The sequence below is a fragment of the Dermacentor albipictus genome, chromosome 1 (genome assembly GCF_038994185.2).
Source record: "Dermacentor albipictus isolate Rhodes 1998 colony chromosome 1, USDA_Dalb.pri_finalv2, whole genome shotgun sequence".
NCBI lineage: Eukaryota > Metazoa > Arthropoda > Arachnida > Ixodida > Ixodidae > Dermacentor > Dermacentor albipictus.
The window spans coordinates 446,425,795-446,449,115 of NC_091821.1; the positions used below are offsets into that span (position 1 = coordinate 446,425,795).

Here is a 23,321-nt window from a genome sequence, read left to right on the forward strand (position 1 = left end):
GACCGTGGCATTTTATCGCCACATACAAGAGGTATGTCCTGATGTAGACGTTCTCCAAAACCGTGTAGTAGATACTATGTCAGCCTTACTGCTTCCTCTAGTTCCCCCAGCGCGCCTCGCACGTTCCAATAATGTGTCGTGGGATGCGATAACGGCGCAATTTTGCCTGGCCACCTACGCGACTTCATGTGGCGTCTAGGGTGGCAAGTGCTTCCAACTCGGGACAGGCTTGAGCGGTGGGGCGTTGTCCCATCTTCGCAGTGTCCCAATTGCCCCCTTGCTGCAATTGTCCCAATTGCTGCAATGCGTCGTTGCCAGGATATTTTGGAGGGCCGTGCATACTGGATTTCGTGGCCTTGGAGTTAACCGCTTTATTACATCTGGTCGCTGCTCACGTGGCCGCTTCGCGCGACTTTTAATTGCTGCGGGGGCCTTCTGTCTATGGCGTAACCGGTGCGAGGCAGTTGCCATGGGACGTCGTCACCGCGCTCTATTTCCACTTATGGGGAGGCTCTACTCTGAGCTACTGTCGTTTCTGTCGGAGGAGTTGTTCTTCCTTGGAGAAGAAGTGTTCCTTCGACAGTGGTCATGTCGTTTCCTGTCGGTGGCTAATGGACGCGTATGGCTGAATTTTTGTCCAGCCTGGTTCTTGTAGCCAGACCATCAGAATTATCCATTTAATACACATAGAATGCAGGTGCCCGTGATTTCTGTGTGTGTGTCCTCTCGTATACATGATCATTTTTGTATATACACATCTCGTGCACATCCCTTCAAAATTGTGTAAAGTGTTCTATCACATCATCATTGTATATAACCATTGTGCACACTGTATATATTGAAAATCATTTTGTACATGTGGCATTTAGTTTATGTGTAACTGTGCCTTTCCGTGGGTATACGTGTTTATATGTTGGTGCGTGAGGACTCGGACACTACTCGCGTTGACAACGCGCTGTGTTTCGTGTCTTACATGTTATCGTCCGTGTGGAATTGTGCCATGATTATGACTCAGTGGTCGTATCGTCTCTTGTCGAAATAAACTTTTTCTAAACACACATCCCATTAAAACGAGCATCCGAACCATATAATCGATGATAAAGCGTTCCTCATAAGAAAACAAAACACGGGCTCCCTCCCGACATAGATTTCCCTGTAGAGATTGCTGTTGCACAAGCTGCCGCGGCTGCGACACCTTGCGACGTGGAGAGTGGTGTCACTAGCCTTTCGTGTATATTAGAAGCAGCCTAGAAACTGATTTCATTGCAGCGCCACTATGGCTAGGAAACGCATAGTTAGGAGTGCCGAGGAGCAGTGTGAATACAAGGAGCGGCATGTGAAAAAATTCAGTGCTGTTATACTCTACGGAGAAGAAGTGTATCTACTGTTAAGTAGTAGTATTCATTAGCATAATTCCTGATTCTCGCAGTAGCCGTAACATTTCTTTTAAATAAGCGTTCGAGATTACTTCGGCATTTTAATTATATGCACAGACGAGTAATAACAGTGTTTTTTGTGAAAATGCTCTGTAAGTGTTCGATAACTAAAAATCACCCCTGCAATGACAATTAGAAGTTCCTTAGTTTTACATAAATTTCATTTCAGGTATGGCGCTTGACATCCCAGGCTTCAGTTTAAGGCTAGGCAATAGCGTTGACAGGCTAAAACAATATCTGCATCCTCTCGCACGATGTCCCCTATACGCCTGAGCATTCTTTCAGTACGTATAATAGTTCTTATATTAATTCGGCGTAATTCGGAATACCCTATTTCGATTTCTTGTGGAACTATTCTCGCAAGTTCTTTGTCATTAGTGGATCAGCGATTCGGATATGTCTTTGCAAGGGCAGTTAGAAAATTTTACTAGTGCTGTAATCGGAAGGCAGCATATAGGTTGCATAAATGCGTGACACGGCTAATACCGACGTATAAACAGATACCTGATAGCTAAATGATGTCTTAACCCTTGTGACAACTATGCCTACATCGCTCACTTTCTGTGTTTCCTCTAATGTACAGATGGCGGACTTATCAAGCTGTCCAATGGACAGCGTCATTTCCGCACCCCCCCCGTCTCTACCTTACAAGATCTGTACCTTACAAGATGGAAATAAATTTTCATTTCATTTCATTTCATTACTTATGCACATGGTTCTGATGACGGCAAGAGATGGAGTAGAGAAGCCACTCAAATGTGCCAGTCATTAACCTGAATATATGTTGATATATGTAAAAATAATCTGTGTTCTTTCGCTTTACTTCAACAGCAAACTGATTGTCTCCGTCCAACTTGCACGCCACACTGAGGAGGATCTCGCCGATCTGGAATGCTTCATCGGCAGCAGAGCTTGCCTGCCCCTTGAAAATGGCGTCAACGCTGGGAATTTTCTGAGTCAGTGTTGCCGCCATGGCTGTCAAAATACGAAGCAGTTTTTCAGTGGTATTTATCATGCGCAATCCCATTTTTGCTACGCTCTTCCTAAAACCGTCCCTCTGGTATCGTTGTTCCATCCTGTGCTGAGATGGCGGCCATCTTATAAAATTTCTCCAAATAGGAAAATGTTGCCAGTCTTCGAGCGTTTACTCAGTTTACGATCAGTTTAGTATAAACATTGTGGTTCTTTGATAAATTATTACTGCTTCTTTTGCTCGGATTTCAAAATTATAGCTGCGGTCTGTACGTAAGAGATTTCTTACACCCGCAGTCAAATAAAACGCTTCGCTGCCTATAAACACATGCAGCATTATTTATAACAATAGTGAGTTCGTTTCTTTTTCAAGGCATAAATCTGTACATCATTCACCTTTTCAAATAGCTTGGCGCTGTAGAGGAGCGTAAGAGCATTAGCACATAAACAAACGACGCCTAAAGTTTCTTAGCGAAGTGAATGAAGGATTTGCTTATTCTGCTAAATTTGCAGCTTTTTGCTGCCATCCTAGACAGGTTGACATGGATTCAAATTGAAGCGTTGAGTTTTTCTCATTACCAATGTTAACGTGTTATAAAATTAAACCTACCTGTGTAGGCGATGAGGCTGAGTACGCAAATGGCACCGATAGTTCCATTCATGATGCCTGAAAAAAAAAATGCACTTTTGTATACCGGTTTCCTGATGAAGTGCTCAACTAGGTAGGTAGACTTCAACATTTTACAAGATTTAAAGTTCTCGAGATGATTCCGCAAATATAAGTTCACACCGGAATTTGCCAATTGGAAGATCTTGAAACATACAAAACGTAACACCAGCCTATAACAAAGACCATATAACAATAGCAAATTATGATCGCAGAGGAACGTTTTGATTAAAAGAAATTAAATTATGGAGTTTTACGTGCCAAAATCACTTTCTTATTATGAGGCATGCCGTAGTGGAGGACTCCGGAAATTTCGACCGCCTAGGGCTCTTTAACGTGCACCTAAATCTTAGTGCACGGGTGTTTTTGCATTTAGCACCTACCGTAATGCAGCTGCCGTGGCCGGGATTCGACCTCGCGCCCTAGTGCTCAGCAGCCCAAAACCATAGCCACTGAGCAACCACGGCGGGTAAACACATCTAAACATAGAAACAACGCTACAGACCTTATAAAGGTGCGGTCCGTTATGATAATGTAAATACAAATCTTCAGAAACTGCTGTTTGACTGAAACCTTGCATAAAAATTATATACAATGCTTACACTTGTTCCGGACCTGTAGGTCATTTTGGCAATTTCCAAACCAGCAAGCTCATGATAAGGTGCGTTTTGATTTGCCATAAAGCTGGACCACCGAAATGTAATTCTTATTGGCACACTTGTATTACTGACATTTATGACAGCACTAAACTAATGAGCACTGCTTTATTTTTGAAATTTCTTACTTCTGGCAAAGTTCTAGCAGTAGAATTTGAGTGGTTAAGTTGACATTCGACATTATTGATGGGAACATAGAGCCTTATTGTTTAAAATAGTAACACTGTATCGCTAACATAGATTCATAAGGCGGCGCTAGGGGGTATCTCTCTCACAAATAGAACATCAATTTTGACCACGTGAGTAATTATCTTGTTTTCTTCGGTAGCATGCCAGTTACAAAGAGCTGTTAGAATTTTTTTTGAAATGTGCCTGTGAAATTCGAAAATTTCCACATTGCTTGTATCAAATTGGTATGTACACTGCCTCCCGACGGATGTAGCGAATGACTTCAGCAACTCGAGCAACACATGTAAACACACCGTTACACAGCAAAACGTAAACTAGGGCAACACATGTCTGCATCGTCACACATTCACGAAATCTTGAGAAATCAATAAAATCTTCCAAGGTTGTTTCACAGAGCTTATATATATAGAACGCTTAAACATACGAAAGTACATTGTATGTAAACTGAAGGGTGGTTTCACTTACGAGATGTAAATGCCTTTGCCTTCATAGAAGGATGCCGGCAGAACTTCGTCTTATAGAAAATGTTACTAGTGACCTGCTTTTATGTGTTTTAGGCACCCATAACTTCTTACCTTTTCTTCCTTTATCAATAAATATCAGGAAAGCAGGTAATAATGCAGAGGAGACAATGCTCGTTGAAGACACCCATCGATTACCGGAACAACTGAATCCCCCACCGGTCATTTGTCCCTTATTGTTCAGTGTGTGCCGGATCTTGCCAGATCTTGCCGGATCTGTCAGCCGGATCTTGATACGGAAGAAACGTTGCCCTTTGGAAATTCTGCAGATGCGTTACTCAATTCGATTGTGCCAGCGACTGCCGTCATTCGACACAATCGGTCGCCAACCATTTTGATTGCTCGTCGAAGAGTGTTTCTACATGTTTCGGTGTATTTACCGCTTGATCAGTACAATAAGTACCGATTACTACTCCGTTACAAAATGAGTCGAAAGTATAACTTTAGGCTCATGTCAGATTTGTGTCGATGTGCACCTTAATTAGCGCTCCGAAAAAGCGTTCGGTTTACGGAGCAAAACTGTCTGGACGAATTTGTGTAGGACAAATCGAGGCTCTAACACACAACATCACATAAGCAGACTTCTAAATTAACGTATTTCTTCTGGTATAAACGCCCTCGATACGAGGCACCATGATGTTAAATTTTCCCTTCAAAGCAGCTTTCGGTAGTTTTAACAATACATTATCATGCGTAAGCAACGAACACGGCGCCGTCACTACCAGGCCCTGTTTTTCTCAGAATCCGAGGTGCATCAAACACATTGAGGAGACAGTCCCGCAAGCGGCGTGCTGCATGCCGGCAGCCTCGCCTCCACCTCCGGTTCGATCCCCCTTCGCTGACCACAGGCATCTCCCTCCACCTCGAGCCCAGCGTCTTACGACCCTGGCGGTGTACAGTAACCTGCGTCGTTGAGAGAGTAAAGTTGCGTTTCAAAGCGAAAGGTTGTGTGTCTGTTTGGTCCCCCAAGTTCGCGAGGCGCCCTTTTTGCGTGGGAGCCGCTTGGGGCGACTGTACGCGTGTGCCTTACTTTGCGTCGCGTGTTTCCGGTCCACAGTGGCACATTCGCGGGTCCCTGTCGACCAGAGCTAGTTTTCTAAACAAGTGTGCGATTAGCTATCTGAGCCCGTGTTAGGGAACCCTTTCTATTCCACATATAACCCTACTAATTTCTTCTGAATTTGTTATATGCGGTACCTTTTTTTTTTCTTTTGTGCTTCACTATATATATATGTTCTTCACCTGTTACAAATTTTGCATTCCAAAAGCGGTTTTTTTTTGCGTTCCCGCTAGATACGAAGTTTTTATGATATTGTGTATAGCACTAATATGATAACAAATGCTGTCGCGCTGCCATTCACTGTCAGTAAGGGCATCGGGATCCCGTAAACCTTGTCGATTGACAGTGCCTTCTGTCCCGCTTCCCTCTATTTTTGATGTGTGAAGTACAGAAATAGGATTGAATTGAAAAATAAAAGAGACGATGCCCCCTTGAACTGGCTGCCCGAAATTCATTGCGACTTGGATGTATCACTGCACTCTCTGAAATCCTCACAGTCCTGGAGGTAACTTTGTAATTTAAACATCTTATCTCAGGAGCTAATTAAAACTATAACCCAAAAAGGAAAGTGGCGAGAAAATACACAAGCAAAGCATAGTGACTGCAAATGTATTAAGCCTAATTTTAGCACTAGATGTTACTGGCCATACACCGCAAAGTAATACTCATCGCCGTTGTGCAAGCGTGTCATAAGTGAGATGTTAAATAATAATTATGTAAATGACACTTCATGTACATTAGCCGCTTCTTCCAGCCTTACACTGGTACGTATGTCCTGCCCAGCTGAGCTTCGAGAACCAACAGCAAAGTCAAATGGTTGTATCGGTTGCATCAAATTGTTGTATTGCACAGACTCCTTTAGTATTGCTCCAAGTTGACTTGAAACACATTTTGCATGGGCAGTCGAGGCAAAATTCAATGGCTGCCCCATAGTGCGCACCACATAGAAACGATACCATTCTTCGCCATCGAAAAGCCCCTTCGAAAGAAATTAGTATTCTTTGTTCTTTCGCCCGATGCTAGAGGGGCAGAAGAGATGCTTGAAGGTCAAAATTACCACGTTACCATTTCATACCGCTTCAACCATACGTCTGAAAGAAATAAAGATGCTACTCGGTTCACCTGTTTCTTTCTGAGCCTACCCTTCACGCCTACAGAAAAAACGTCCTGACTCGGTAACAACGCTCAATGCAGCTCCGTGGCTTTTGGTGCATACCGGATCTCCTGTCAGGCCTGAACCATTTCCTGACAACCTAACACGCCTTTCAGGTTGTGCAGTGGCTGCATAATCTTTTCTTGAACCTTTACGTCATATTCTTTGTGAAAACTGTGAAGCCGCTTTCAACAAGTGCCAATCATCACTGTCAAATTCAACCACTTGAAGTTTAAGAGACCTCCTATGCACGCGTTGGGGCCTGGAACATTAGCAGCTTTTGTGTTCTGCCCGTATGGTGAAAACCAAGAATGCACCACCATTTCAAGCTAGAGACTTACTGCTGGCGCACGATGATGTACCTTCAATCCTGTTGATGGCAGCAAAGGGACGGAGTTGCTTCCTGGTCGTTACGACGTCGTGCGACCATGTTGCTTCCCAATCAGTAATCAAACATCCCACTACGAAAACTTACCCTTTTGAAACAGGTGCATGTTATGAATTGTGTAGGGTGCGTGAGTTTGTCCTAAATACAAGAGCTGACGCCATGTGGAGCATGGGTAGTCTTCGTGGAAGTTGGCTCTGTGAGCCAGGCTTCCCGCCATAACTCATAAGTCATTCCCGTCATAAGTCGAGCTTGATTCCTGTCTCATGTATCTTTATTCCATGAATGAATGCAGCTTGATTACCCTTTCAACATAGAGAAGGTTGAGAAAAAAAGCCTTAAAGAGAGGGCTTGACAGCTCTCTACCCCCTTACAACAAATTGCAGTGAGACAGGTCAGAAACACAGGCAATAAAGAAAAGTAACAGTGAACAGAAAAGACAATAAAGGTATAAATTTGCTCCAGCTGTTGAAATCTATGAAATCAGCAAACAGTTGAAATCTATAAGGTATGCTGTAGGATCTGTCAGCAGAAAACAGGAAAAGGTAATATCAACAAAACGCAGTTGGCCACATAGTACCATCTTGACAACAAGCACTCAAAAACAATTTGTATTACCAGAAGTAAGTAGTTTACATACAGAATAGTGTAGGAAAATCAGATTATTTAACTAGCAAAATGTTCATGCCAAGCATGTCGAATCCATGTAATAGGTGCGGCAAATTATTTTTCAGTGATTGAAAACCATGCCTGGAACTGCAATTCGGAACGTCGCCAGCCTTGTGCAGAAGCTTTCGCGCATGGCTGGGTATTGGTGTCGCTATTGTTCTTTGCCCATTTCCCTCAATATACTGCTCTTCAATTTTCTGCTTTCCTCAATCATGAATGACGGCGCTTTGTTCTGAGCAACGACAACAGTTGAAAATATTGCTAAACTATCGCGTTTACAAAAACGTGTAATCCGCATATTAGCTAAGCTCCATTGCTATTCGCACACATCAGAACTTTTTACTAGATTTAGCATTATCCGTGCACATTTTTATACACCGATAGACTGATCTGTTATTACAAGTCGGGAATGGTTAAGCACAACAATTCATTCGCTGAATTAGCTGGGCTTACAACGCACTATCCTGTGTATTGTACACGAAATCCCGAAAAAATGGAAAGTTAATGTGTGCTGCACAAATAACGGAAAGTAGATGTTGAAATTTCGTTTACCGTCAATCCTGAACGAACTTTACGAAGAACATACCTCAGATATACCGAACAACCAAAGAATATACCTGTGATAAATAAATTATTCAAAGATTTATATAGAATATTTTTGTAAACGGAACAAAAATGTACGTAGCAATGTGGTTAGTAGTTTTTCTTTGTTTTGTCATGTGTATAGTGCTAGTGTTTTCTTATCCCGCATAATTTGTACTAACGTATTCTTAGTCTTGGTGTAACTTGCATTGTCCTATCGTTTTTTTCTCCTCTTTTGATTCTTTTCTTTTTTTCTTTTGGAGGTCTTTTCTTTGTTTCACGCATATCTGTGTACACCAGCTCATTCATGTTTCCCAGCGGGATATCCTTTGCTTTCGTTATTTGTATCCTAATTTTGTTTTGTTTTTGTGCCCATTTCTGTTCGTCAGCAGCTGCGTCCTGCAAATTCACTGTGTGTATTTTAACATACCGCGGTTTCCACTGTATGCCTCGTATGGGGCACGAACTCGCGTCAAGCCTTTTCAGGGCTTTTTGTCCGTGCCCCTAAGCATCTCAGGATGTTTGAATAAACTGATTTGATTTCATTTGATTCCCAAAGTTCGTTCCTCTGAGCGTCCACAAGTGGCGCTACTTCGTTCTAAATTCGCAATTTCCGCAAGCAAAAAATTTTCTGCTTAACAACTAGAGAATACTCTCACCGCTAGTCTAAAGCGGTATAGATCGCTAAACTTTAACGTTTTGCATCTACTGAACAAGTGCGACGCAAGCTCGCAATAAGCAGCAGAATTCTTTTTTGAGCTTTTGTGAGCCTCATGAGATTTCTTTGTGCCGTTGTGCCCCATACTATATTACAGCGATTGAAATGGGAAGAAGAAAGTGATTTCTACGCTAATAATTTCACGAATTGTAGTAAAAAATAGCGATTGCTGTTCGATATACCTTGAATAAGGCCTAATTCTTGCAATATCTAATTCACATGGCCTTCCCATATGAACGCCTCGGTAAAGTAAGCACCAGGAGTCTTTAGATATTTGACAATTTAACTTTTTGAAGAACGAAAAGTGGTGTTATATTCTGTGGGAATTCGTCTGCGTTTAGCTTTAGAAATGACTGCATCGGTATTATTTTCTTTGATATTTGGCTTGTTTCTTTTCGTCCACGAATGGAATTCTTCCACAACCTTATGTACCTTTGAGAATGCCTCGTCTGGAGACGAAGAGGCTACAGAGACTCTACTGTCGTCAGCATATAATAAATATTTAGGAGCGAAAGAAATGTGCATCATTTATCATCATATATTGTCCCTTAAGGACCCCTTTCAGGCTATTACATAAGGGGGGGGGGCAAAAGCACCAAGAAACACTATGGTAATTATTATACAATGGTTAACTCATTTGTACAACGGTAAACAAAACTTAGTAGACATGCTATTAGACGATGGGCGAGAAAAATTAAAAACAAAACAAAGTAAGGTACGAACCGGTAGTAGAAATGGCAACACAACCGGCAATATAACAGCGAAGTAAAAAAGAAAGTTAGACGTTAGAGTAACATCATAGTAGTGGTAGGTTAAGGCTTTAAAAAACATGACAACAGGTGTTTAAATTTATCTGGAGTACTTTCACTTACTATGCTGTTAAGTAGCGCGTTCCACAATTCAATAGCACTACGTAAGAAAGAGTTGTTGAAGGCATTAGAGGAACCATGAAGGCGTTGTAGACTCAGGCTGTTAAATAGACGCTTAGGAAAGTGGTTGGGCTGAAGTAAAAGAGGGTTCCTGAGATGTGGCAAATTATAATAAAATTTGTGGGAAAGAGAAAGTTGTGGAATCTTCCTACGAAGTGTTAGGCTAGGGATGCTGAGGGTTGATTTATTGCCACTTATACTTGTACATCAGTCATAGTTTGAAGCGATAAAACGTGCCGCGCGGTTCTGCACTGCTTCGAGCGAGTTAATAAGATAAGACTGGTGAGGGTTCCAAATTGCTGAGGCATACTCCAGTTTAGTCCGAATGAACGTTTCATAGGCGAGCTTGCGTACGGGAACAGGAGACCGAAAAATCAATCTTTTGAGTAGGCCAAGTGATGTAGAACAGTCGTTTATAAGTTGAGTTATGTGTTCAGACCACGTAAGCTGATTAGTGATAGTAACGCCTAGATAATGGTAAGAGTCAACTTTAGTCAAAGCTCTGCAATTAAGAGAGTACTGGTGGTTAATGATGTCCCGCTAGCGAGTTACAAACATGTACTTGCACTTGAAAACGTTGAGGGACATGAACCAAATAGAACACCAATTTTCTATTTTGCTTAGGACTTCCTGGAGCATTAGTTGGTCATTATGGGATGATATGCGCCGATACAGGACACAGTCGTCAGCGAATAACCGAATTGATGCAAGAATGCTGTTAGGGAGGTCATTTATAAAAATTAGATACAAAAGAGGCCCGATCCCAGAGCCATGTGGTACACCTGACAAGACTGGACTACTTGACGACTTGAGCTTATCGATGACAGTGTGTGGTGAGCGGTTTGTGAGAAAACATTCAATCCATGGCAATACAAGGGGGTCGAGATTAAGACAAGCAAGTTTCGCGGTAAGGCGTAAATGGGCGCCTTTACAAAGCCTTTACAAAGTTAAGGCGCCTTTAAAACGCCTTTACAAAGTCAAGATAGATAACATCGGTTTGGAAACTAGAGTCAAGGTAGATGTGGAGGCCTGTGGTGAATTCGAACAGCTGCGTTTAACATGAGTGGCCTCGTCTAAATCCATGTTGATGCAATGCTAGAGTAAAATATATGCTCTAGAATTTAACAAAGTATGCAAGTTAGGCAAATAGGACCATAATTACATGGACTGGAATGACTGGAACGAAAGAGGCAATAGATTGAGTGAAAATCAATTTCAAGAAGCGGCTAGACTGAGATTTGATGCCCTTTAAAGCTTGGGCCGTTATGCTGTCTGGGCCTGGCGGACTGGAAAGATTAAGGTTATCGATTAAATTGGAGATTCCTTGAGTAGTTTTAATAACAACCGGCATTTCTGAAAAGTGAATAGATGGCAACGTAGGAATATCAGTGGCAGGTGCATTAGTGAAAACCGAGCAAAAATAAGAGTTCATGACATCGGGACGCTGAAACAGGAGACCCATCCGAGTTGATCAATGTGATACTATGACACGAAGTACGTTCAAGTGATAATGAGTTCCAGAATTTGTGAGCGCTGTCACGCAGAATGCTCAGCAGGTCCTGGTGGAAATATTAGCGCTTATATTGTCTGAGCAAACTTGTGTATTCCCGCAATACCGTGAAGTATTTTTCCCATTTTTGCGAATTGTTGCGTCGTTTGAGTTCGCGGTAAATGCTCGTTTTTTCCTAGATAGATTTTTTAAGGTTGCTCGAATACGAGGGTCTACCGGCATCCCCGCGAATACGTACAAGAGGAACATGAGCATCCAGAAGAGAAAAAAGTTTATGTTTATGGAGTAACCAGTTTTCCTCAACTGTTTTGGAAGGGGCTGATTGATGGAAGTCTACAAAAAATGATTCTAGTTGATTGGTAATATCTGCCAAGTTTGCATTATTGTAATCTCGGATGTATTTAGTAGATGGCTGGCGGGTAGTAAGTTCTATAGCTGTGTTAAAGAACAACATGTTGTGATCGCTAACACCTTTAACATGCTGTAATGAATTTATTAGTTCATTATTGGTAGTAAGTAGTAAATCAAGAATGGTATTACTGCGAGTAGGTCTGGCAACTACTTGGCTAAGGTTGTACATAAGAACTGCTTCTAGGAAGCCTTTGGACGCGCGGGTTGAAGCGATGCAGTTTTCCCAGTCATTATCCGGAAAGTTGAAGTGGCAGCATAGCACGAGATTAGCACGAGGAAAACGGGAGATTAGATTGGATGGGATAGAATTCAGTTCGCTTGTAAATGTAATGTCACAATCAGGGGGACGGTAACCAGAAATCAGTATGGCCATGCTTGTCGGCAGTACTATCAAGAGACAAAGGATCTCGTGGTGACCTTCAGTAGATAAGCGAGAACAGACTAGCCATTGCTTGACAAATACCAAGAACCCACCCCCCGACTACCGGTCCTATCTTGCCTATAAACGGCATACAATGGGTTGTTCAAACGTTCACGGTCCTCGGTACCAGAGTTTAGTCATGACTCTGTAATAATGACAATGTGAGTGTCATCATCCGTGATGATTGTTTCCAGTGCTTCTTTTTTCGGAATGAAGCTTCGACCATTCGTTAACATAACTTTCATCGCGTGAAACGTGGGGTTCCTTGACGGCGCATAATTGGGTAGGGTAGAGTGGAAAAATGGAAAGTTTTCAATTTGAGTTGAAGGCTACTTTGTTCAATGACTGAATCGGACTCGGCGTCATAGACAAACTGCTTGTCTTCTATGATGAGCCTGTCAAAACGAATTTTAAATTGGGAGCCCGTCTGTATATCAAACGAATATAACTTTTTCCGCGCTGCGCGCACGCGCTTAGAAAAATCTTCGCGAATCGCAAAAGGTGAGCCTTTTTGTTTGGAAGCTGCTTGAAAGATGGCGGTTTTATCTTTAAAACGTCCGAATTTGGCGATGATGGGACGATTTTTGTTTTTCTGGAAGCAACCTAGTCTGTGTACAGGCTATAAATGAGCCGCTGCAATGGAAATGTTAAACTTTTCGGATAAGAATGAGGTTACGTGCATATCTGACTGTGCCCAGCTTTCGTTGTTAGCATCGGGAATTCCCAAGAACAGCAGGTAGAACGGCTCTGTCGGTTTTCCGCACCGTCACATTTTTCTGCCAGCGCTTTTATTTGGCAACCCAGATTAGCGATGTAGTCACTAATCACGTAGTCACGAAGTGAGTTTTTCGTGAGATCAGAAAACAGAAAGTGAAAACTTTCGCGAAGAACTCGCGAAATTTCAACCACCTGGGGTTCTTTAACCTGCACCTAAATCTATGTACACGGGTGTTTTCGCATTTCGCCCCCATCGAAATGCGGCCGTCGTGGCCGGAATTTGATCCCGTGACCTCGTGCTCAGCAGTTCAACGCCATAGTCAATCAGCAACCACGGCGGGTAACTTGCACGAAGAATGGCAGTTGACCTTGTTCCGTACGGTGGGGTGCCCCTACAGGCTGAGAAACAGTTCCGGGCTAAGTAGCAGCTGGGACGGGGCGGCCTCACTGATAGTACAGCCAGCGTTCGTGGCCAGGAGCGGAGGCAAAGTGAAGAGTGGATGATCCGCTTCGGGTTGGATCGGCAGGTATTCCGTATGAGATGGTAAGTGGCGATGAAGCATCCAGGCTACCTCGCTACGCACGAAGCATATGCACTATGTCATTTTTGTACAAGCTGAAAATTAAAACACCAACAAGTCTTTTTCGGGGAACCCTATAAATTATATTCATTTTCGCTGTAGTTTCATCACCTGTGGAAACGAAATAAATCTATTTGATTTTTTTTTTATTTTTAAGAGTTGGAGAGGGAGACCGCGTATACCACAGTGGCTTAATTTTGCCGAAACGATACGATGATCTAGAAAGTCCAACGCCTTAATAAATTCCATAAAAAAACAAGTACTTTTTCTTCCGCAAATTTAGATAGCAAGTATTTATTTTGGTCAAGCAAAGCAAGCTCAATTCAGTGTTGTTTTTGGAAGGCATATTCACCTTTTGTTATGATGCTCTGATTATTGCAGAAACTGATGAGTCTCTTTCAATTACTCACTTCAGACCCTTCGAAAAGGTTGTAATAATCAGTATTGGCCTGTAATTTGTAAGAATTACTTTGATACTTTTTTATGCATCGGAATAACGCGTGTTATCTGCACCTCAAATAGAAAGACACCTGTTGATTTACAAAGATTGAAGAGGTCTACTAAGACTGGCCCAATAATGTCAAATGCAAGCTTCATAGGCTTAATCTGAATGCCGTACGCGTCACAGCTCCGCGAATTCTTAAAATCCATAAATTAAGAGCACACCTCGTAATTATCTGTGGAAACCATAAGCCCAAGCAGATTGAGCTCACTTCGAAGACGACAAATATATGTAAAATGTGTTTGTGCAGAATGTGGACAACGCAATTGAGCGCATTTCGCTCACTTTAGTTGCTTGTTCTGAGCATTACGTGTGTTCGTATAGTGCCATGGCTTGACTACTTTGTTTACGCTATGCATGCACTTATTGTATTCAGGCTGAGCAGGGATAGACTTTGGATGTCAGTAAAATTTCAAACACAGTGCTGTAACCTAAAAGCTTGGACAAAATCACATGTTCACAATTTCTTTTAAGTTATGCACATGCGAAGTATGTCACACACGTATGCTCTGATTTCTATATTACAACAACGCCACCTAGTTTTACAATGTTAAGATAGAAAACTGTGCGTGTTGATTACGCATGATCTGACGCGAAAAGTGCAAAGACGAGAAACAAAAAGATAAACATGCCACCCGAGCACCTTACTCACTTCTAACAATGTTCAGTCAGGAAAAAAACGTCACTATTTTATACAAGGAGCGCTATCACAGTTCATCTGTGCGCATTGGAGTCCAGGTAAAGCAGATTTGTTTTATTGAAGTTAATATAAAAGGAACACACGTAATCACCCTATAATGGTGAAGGCTAATCTTTTCGTATAGCAGAAACAATATAGCAATTCTGTTTTGCGATAAATTAGATTGATGCAACACTGATGCTACTGTCTCCTGCCTCAATGATCCTTTTGGCCTCAATTTCTCATGTAACCTATTTGTCACGGCTCCTGGCAGGTGTGAAAATTTGGCTTACATTTGCAACCTCTTCTAATATTTTTCTATTTTCTTAATTCTAACATTGTTTTGATGTTGCCCCGGCCTATCATCTATGCAGTGCTCGGTTTGTCCCACGTAATTTATACCACATGACAAAGGAATTTCAAAATTATTCCTGTCTGACACGTATGACATCATGTATTTAAATTTGTGATTTGTGATACAGGCCGGTGGCATGCGAAAAAATGTTTGGTCATTCTGCAGACCCTCCAAAGCTTGCATGAGGCAGAAAACATCACGTTTACAATAGTTCGTTCGGATATCTTCTTCAAATTATGCGACATGCGATGTACGTAAGGTGTAACGGCTACCTTTTATTTTTTGAGAGGTGGCTCTTGGGCCAGTTGGCGAGCAGAACTTATTCAGGATTTTTTCTACTAAGGAAACTGGCACAAGTTGCGGGTAGCCTGCCTCCATTAGTCGTTCGATCTCCTTAAGAAAACTCTTCGCAGCTTGATGTGGGCCGGACTTCAAGACGTTCAGCTGGCACATGTTAACCACGTTGCATTTTGCTAGATTGATTAGACTGGCTTGACTAGATTGTCTGTCGTCTTCGCGACTTTCGCATCAGATCAGTTTTATAAAGCTTACACATGCTCTTGAAGGAAGGAGAAAAATAGGAAGATAGGAAGGTTAGCAAGCATAAATACAAGCGAAGTACTCTGTGCTGGGGAAATGGTATACAGGGAATGAAAGGAAACAGGACAGCCGAGATTTAAAATAAGATGTGAGAGAATGTGTGCACATCAACGCGACGTAGCGCACTTTAGCAACAGCCCGCATGTCGAGTAAGAGGGCAATTCAAAGGTGTTAAGCACAGTCTCGACACTGGTTCTCTCCCCCGACAAGGTGCAGATAAGTGCAGTCTAATTTACCTTTATAATCACGCCACAATGATGTCAGTCACATAAGAGATCTCGGATCGTCGTCTCACAGCCTCAGAAGTTTACGGCTAACATAGAAACCTTTTAGTAGAAGATCACTACTATATTGGCCTTGAACAACTATTGAACAAAACATAGTCCTAACAGGGCCAGGTTGAAACAGTTCCTGGAGTTCTCTAACATTGAGTGGAATTTCTTTTTGCTTTCAGGTAAAACGATCAACTATAGGTCCAGGAGTCATCAGGACAAATAATTCTGAGCATACACGAAGGATACCTGACGTGTTAGTGATGACGAAACAATTATGTCAACGTGAAATACTTTTTTGACAAAGCTTCTTATTTCTCTTATTAGCTATGAATATATAAATAACTTTACCTGCGTGTCCCTCCATTCAGTCAAACACTGGGGCATGTATACGGAGTGTCCTCGACAGGACAAAAAGGCAAATTATATTGCTTGGCTCCCACAATAGTTCTGCAATTAAAATACGTACATTTTCTTGCAGCATTCTCATTCTTTCTTTTTTCATGCTGGTCATGGATAGCTATCTTTTCATTAGCTTCGCGCATTTCACTGCCTATGTTCTTCTTTAGACAATCTATCTATAAAAAATGTGACCTTACACTATGTTTGGTGCATATGTATGTTCTGTTCCTGATATTGCAATTGTCTGCTTTTTTTAAAATAATTTTGGTTCTAAATAAAACTTTTTTGAAGGAACCAGAAAGAAACGAGCTGAGAGGCCCAAAGTTTGTCGCTCACAACCGCATGAAGTTTATGCAAGTTCAAGTATTATGTTTGTTTCACAGTTTAAATTCTGCAGGCGCGAACACTGCCTATTTGCATCTTAGGTTACCGATTATCTTAGGTCCGATTCCCAGCTCTTCAACACAGCGACGAGTTTTGGATTTATTATACATATACCTGCCAAAAATAGGTCTAATAGGAAAGCTTTAAAGATTGCATACTTCATGTACAAAAGCCTAAATTTACCCGCCGTGTCACCTGTAAATCTTAGTATTAGGTCCACTCGGACATTTCATATTTATATTTATTTTCTCTTTCCACCACTCTCCTCTGGAGTATTTTAATCTCATTCCCCATCCCTATACAGAGTAGCATGCCAGCGGTTATATACGCACCTGCCAAATTCTCTACTTTTCTAATGAAGAGCGCTCTCTCTCTCTTTTTCTCTCTACCTATCTGCATTTGTATCTCCTGTCACAGTTTGTCTTTTACTTCTTACTCGGTATATAGCGTGGTCATTCTGTGTTAAGGAGCTACAGTGAAACTATGCTGTGCACTTTGTTGTATCGTAAATAAATAATTCTGCTTTGAAAAATTATGTTCTGTGTCAAAGTCTGCGTGAAGACGTCTGCCTGAATGTGCAGCATCCTTTCAGATTGCGTACACAGATGGAGTGGACGTACCACTAAAGCACACTTCACGTGGTAAGAGAAAAACATGCTTTTAATAACTGCGTATATGGGTGCAGTTGACATAACAAATATAATGAAGGCAGAGGCACTTGTCTATTGTACACAATACCTAAATCTTGATTAGTCGTTCCTTCGATATAATTGCGTATGCAGGTGTGCAGTCCATATCACCTGCTGGCAACCACTGCCTGGCACACCTTACTTTGCATGACGCACAGCACAATAGCGTCGTGTCCGCTTAATACAGCCTGTCCTATTTAACACCGCTGGCGTTTGTACATATATGTATATATATATATATATATATATATATATATATATATATATATATATATATATATATATATATGTATATATATATATATATGGACATTACTAAATGTAGTTTGTGCACAAATACGACTCGTCTTGCGCACTCGGAATCATTTCCAATCCAGACGGCAGAAAATGTTCAATGCAGTGGTGCTGATCATACAAATGTAGAACAACGGAATGGGCAAATCACGATTATTCTGTGTTCCTTCTGCGTCGAAGTCATCGACTTTAAAGGCTAGGAATGCAGCCGGTATCAGCTTTGCATACGCAGGCAATATCACGCTGCGTTATACATTTTCAAACACCTGCATCGTTATCTTGGGTGACAGTTGCCACGGTAACCTGGTGGCTCTAGCGCTTCAGCCCCGCCTGTCGCATTCCGACGGAAATGCAAGAACATTTGTGTCACCCTTTGGGTGCGCGTTCATTAACCCCCGGTGATCACAATTATTGCGGAGCTCTCCATTACGTCGTGCCCTGTAATCCGCAACAGTCTCGGTATGCTAAGTCCCACAATGTAAATTCTTTAACCATACCCTGATTTCTTTCCTCCCTTCCTTGTTTTAACATCTACAGCACTGTAGGAATGGCAACCGTAGCTGCACTGACATGCACCTGGCATGTAAATAGGTGAAAACAAGCTAGTGTATGCAAAGCGGTGAATCTTCCGATATTTGCAATATAGTTACATTATGCCCACGAACGGAGATGGTGACGCGCCTTGCTGCTTCAGTATAAACACTTAATCGATAACTACAATGGATCGGCATAAAAGTCATGGTTCGGGAGAATTTTTACCGTGCTCCCAAAAGCTATATCTGTCAGTCTTATGGACGGGGCATCCTTGTGGCGGCCGGCGGAAGTGAAGAGAAATATTCGTCAGTTGGGCCGGCAAAATCCCGCCCGCATATTCGGCGTCTCAGAATGGTGCAGCCGTTTGGCCGGTATAACATCGAGGCAGCGCAGCTTTGAAGGAAGTGCAGTTGCAGGTGTCCATGTTGGCGGCAGATCATATTTCATTGAACCTTGTGAACGAGGTTGAAAGTCTTTCATACAAAGGTCCGTATAACGTAAAACTATTCCAATACTTTTTTGTTCCATTCTCCTGACGTCAAATTTGCGTAACCGCCGACGCAAGCATCGGGCGGTCACCCGCAGGGTTGTCTGAACAAACCAATCATATGCTCCCCTCATTCATAGGAGGTCACTTTTGTTTGCTTGAAAAACGAATAACATTGCCTGCACTGAGCGGCTTGTCTTATTTAATTGGCTTACAAGAGGCAACGAGCACACTCAAGTGGAGAGGGATTCAATGGGGCCGAGCCACTGCACTGAATATCGATAACCGGATGAAGAGGGTGGTGCCGGCGTCTGCGATTGGTCCGCTTTCTCTAAGTTTGCGATGGCCGCTCTACAATCACGGCGGCAGCTTGAGAATGACGCTAAAATGGATTCTCAGCAAAGAGGAGTTGGCAGAACGAGGTCGTAAATATGCCGAAAGTTCTCGAAAACGTTACACGGCCACGCAAAAGGTTTTATTACACACAAATAAACCAACGCTTTCTAGCAGGACTGAGTAGCCAGTGCCGGAGCGATCGCCGGCAGCCATCTTTTATTCCCTTCGGAACGGGGCAGTCTGCGGCTATTCAGAAAAAATTCAGTTTTGTTCGGCATATTAATGCTTTTTAACACGTACACGTCACTGTGACGCGGTGAGTTCTTGCGGTTTTGTGACGTCGCGTGAGGGGCAGGAGAAGTGGGTGCAGCCCAAAAACTTTTGACTTATAGCCGAGGGCTACTAGCGAAAGGCGTCAAATCAGATATAACTATTTTTATTTCGTTCGGTCAAATCATGCGTAATACGTGTGTAAACGTCATATCAGATGGGGAGTTGTCGCGGTTTTCATGACGTCGCATGACATACAGGTGAAGTAGGGGTTGTCCAAAAGCTTTTCGACCAATCGCGTGAGGCTGATTGCAGAAATGGAGCAGAAAAGTTTGGAATAGTTTTACGTTATAGCACCCAAAGCCAAGTTCTTGGTTAAACAGCGACTGCAGCGAGCAATCCGCAGCATAGCGAATAAAGACAAAACATTCAAAAACAACATTCGCCTGGTGAAGCAGTTTGTTTTCGCGTAGCTCCCATGCTTGGTTATCTCACCACTTTTAGCCTTTCCGCAGCACAAGACAGCTGTTGAGGGCGCATACTGCTACCCATTTAAATGCATCTTTACTATCACCAAACACATAAGCATCGGCAACAGTTACATGAAATATAAATACCACACACGATCGCCGATGGAGACCAATCGCGTAAAACGGCAGCGTCAGAAGCACAAATGTACGTACAGATAGCTATGCGAATCCTCCAGGTCAGCCTAGCGTTGTGGTGAACTGGTTACAGTGTTCGGACGTCACGTGGTGTACCCGGGTTCGATTTCCAGTGTGTTCATGTTTGTGCGATGTGTGTTTCAATGTTTGTGTGATGAGTGTCACCAATTTCCTATAAAGTGGTTCTAAGCTATGCGTATTAAACTAAGTGCACAACATCACCACATCTGGGTGGCACCTATCCTTACAAAAATATCTTTTCATGAAAAATGCCCGATGCGCCGCATAATCTTGAGCCACATATTTGAGCAGTTCAGTAAGCGGACAGACTTGAATAGAAAAATCGCGTAAATATTTGGCGTTATGCGTAACATTTTCTAAGCGACGACCCCCTTCTCTGCAACGAACGTTTAAATGCGAGCCGCATTAAATAGGCCTCATACTCAGTAGGCCTTCTGGAGTCAGCCATTTATAAGCGTTCTATATATATAAAGTTTTCTTTTTTATATTTATAAGAGTGAGCCATTTATGAGAGTGTATTTGAGGTGTTTTGATTTTAATGTCACTTTGAAAGTACCTGCAGGTTTTGCACCTGGGACGACAATATGCTTTTATTACGGGAGAATGATGTTGGCTTACTTTTGCGTGCGCTAACATGTCTTGAAATTCGCTGTTGCTGCTATAGGTTACCATTGATACATCCTGGAACGCTTTTTACAGACGCTCTGAAAAAACGGGAACTCTTTTCTCTCTCTCTCTGACCCGCCGTGGTTGCTCAGTGGCTATGGTGTTGGGCTGCTGAGCACGAGGTCGCGGGATCGAATCACGGCCACGGCGGCCGCATTTCGATGGGGGCGAAATGCGAAAACACCCGTGTGCTTAGATTTCGGTGCACGTTAAAGAACCCCAGGTGGTCAAAATTTCCGGAGTCCTCCACTACGGCGTGCCTCATAATCAGAAAGTGGTTTTGGCACGTAAAACCCCAAATATTATTATTATTATAACTCTTTTCTCAGAGCGTCTGAGAAAAACTTTCCCGGATGTACCAATGGTTACCTATTGCGCATGAAGAATTTAAAACATGTTAGTGCTCGCGAAAGTCAGCCGACATCATTTCCCGGAATAAAAGCATGTTGTCGCCTCAGGTTCATAACCTGCCGGCACCTTCAAAGTGACAATAAAATTAGAAGCACCGCAAATAGTTATACACAGGAAGTCAAATCTAACTTCACTTGTGCAAGTTAGGATGCGAATTATTTTCTTGGATGTTCCTTCTGTAAGAAACAACATATCGGTGAAACGGGACAATCAATCAACGAACGTAAGATTAAACGGACATAGCATGGGCACAGCTAAAAAGCTACCCAAAGCCTTCGCCGATCATTTCAGCCAACCAGGTGGTAACTTTGATGAACCTAATGTCTACATCTTACAGTCAAATTACCGTTCTGAGCGAGAAATACAGAGAATCATACCTTATTCATAAGTTCAAGACATTGCAACCAATAGACATAAACGTCTCGAAAGGAACTTTAGAATCTATTCGCTATGTTGAATTTCTAGCTATAGGCAACAACACTTAATATGGTTGCTGAGTGTTTTTTTTCTTTTGTTTACTTATTCATTCCATTTCAGTATTTTCGTTTATTTTTCATGGGCACCGGTTTGTGCCGCTCCTTCTATTATCTCTTTCAGAGACAAGATAGCCCATGACCACCAGCAAAACAGGTAATAGAAGGGTGCTGTGCACGCCATTGTCACGTCGGTTAACACACGGCCATTGACACGTTATTCACAGAGGGCCGTGTCAGTGGCCGTGTACACAGCACTCCTTTATTCTCAGTTGTACACCCTCGTCGCTAACACACCTTCGGTCGTTGCCGCACCCACCCACCTTACGCCCTCTACCCTTTACGAGAACCGCACCTATATATGCTGTGGCGAATAAAGCATAAGTCGCCTTGAAGAAGACAAGTCCACGTGTCCAAACGAAGGCTTCTGCTTTCACCTTGTTTTCGCTTTGCTCATCATCTTGAATTTTCATCTCCCGCCCTCCCCGTGTTTTTCTGACCTGAACCTTTGTCACATAACGAGGGTAAAGTACTCCTATCTCTGAAAAGAACTGAAAGCACATGCCTTATCAGTCGATGACAATAATCACACCAGCCTTAACCTGACTATTACCTTTAAAGAAACTGCATGGTGTTCTACAATAATATCTAACCGTTATTAAATGTTGCGGTACGTTACAAAAAAAGGTTGCTTTCCATTGTAATCGCGGCTGTGGACGATGCAGGCTGCAATTTTCTGGATGAAGCATTAAATATAGCTGGAACGTTTATAAAGTTATATGTGTGGCAAGAGCTAAGAATTCGTTGCATAGAGAAATAGCATATTACACATTCATAGGCCTAAATGCAGTCCTGCTTAGCACATTACAGCTTCGCAATTTTACAAACTGTTTGTCTCAGCTATACTGTGCGTGGTATACTTATTTAGATGGTTGCAAGAGAGTTACCAGGGACATTAGCGGACAGATAGATGACCATTCTTGATTACTTTAATTACTCCCACGCTAAAATGATGCATTCTTGAGCACTCTCTTTAACCATTCTTTGCAGCAGCAAAGTACTTGCTGGATGCACTACTTGAAATCCCCAAATATTTGTAAGTACTATATATTGTCTTTGTAACCATAGACGCACGTTACCTATTTATTGAAAAGCAATGCCCATGGAAGGTTTTAAGATTGCTCCTGTGGTGTTTGTTGAAGTTAATCGTTCTAATTATAACTGCAGTATTCTCTCGGCTTTGCTGTAGCCTAAATTTCGGCTGTTCTGTTATATGACTTTAGGTTATGCTGCAAGAAAACGTCAGCGCCACTTAGTAAACACCACAAAAAGTGGAATGCTAGAATAAGATACACAGAGGAAGCAGACGCACAAGGCCTCTCTCCGTTAGCGGGTGTGCGATAAATGTGTATCATCAGTATCATCACCAGACCACGAAGAAGGTGCTGACGCTCGCTTTCTTTTGAGAGTAAATGCTGAGCTGGTGTTAGCCAATCACGGTACTTGCTGGCACGATCACATGTGCACTCTCCAGGATCAATCTTTTCCACCGGTTTAGAATCACTAAAGATATGTAGCATGATTCTAGACATCCAATATTCTCGTCACCGATTAAAAACATTGCGCAACAAAATGATAACTTTCCTTTCAGGTTTTGGTAATATTCTCGCAATTGCATTTAGCATTAAATGTTTACAGCATAAC

At 42.3% G+C, this 23,321-nt stretch overlaps 1 protein-coding gene across 1 annotated transcript in view; it reads right to left on the reverse strand.

Annotated features, from left to right (window-relative positions):
• The window catches only part of LOC135915348 (uncharacterized), a 61,515-nt gene that overhangs the window by 14,798 nt on the left and 23,396 nt on the right, over positions 1–23,321 (reverse strand). The window contains exon 2 of the mRNA XM_070531177.1: positions 3,019–3,075. Coding sequence (XP_070387278.1) covers positions 3,019–3,075 — 57 coding nt within the window. The remainder of the gene's footprint in view (positions 1–3,018; positions 3,076–23,321) is intronic.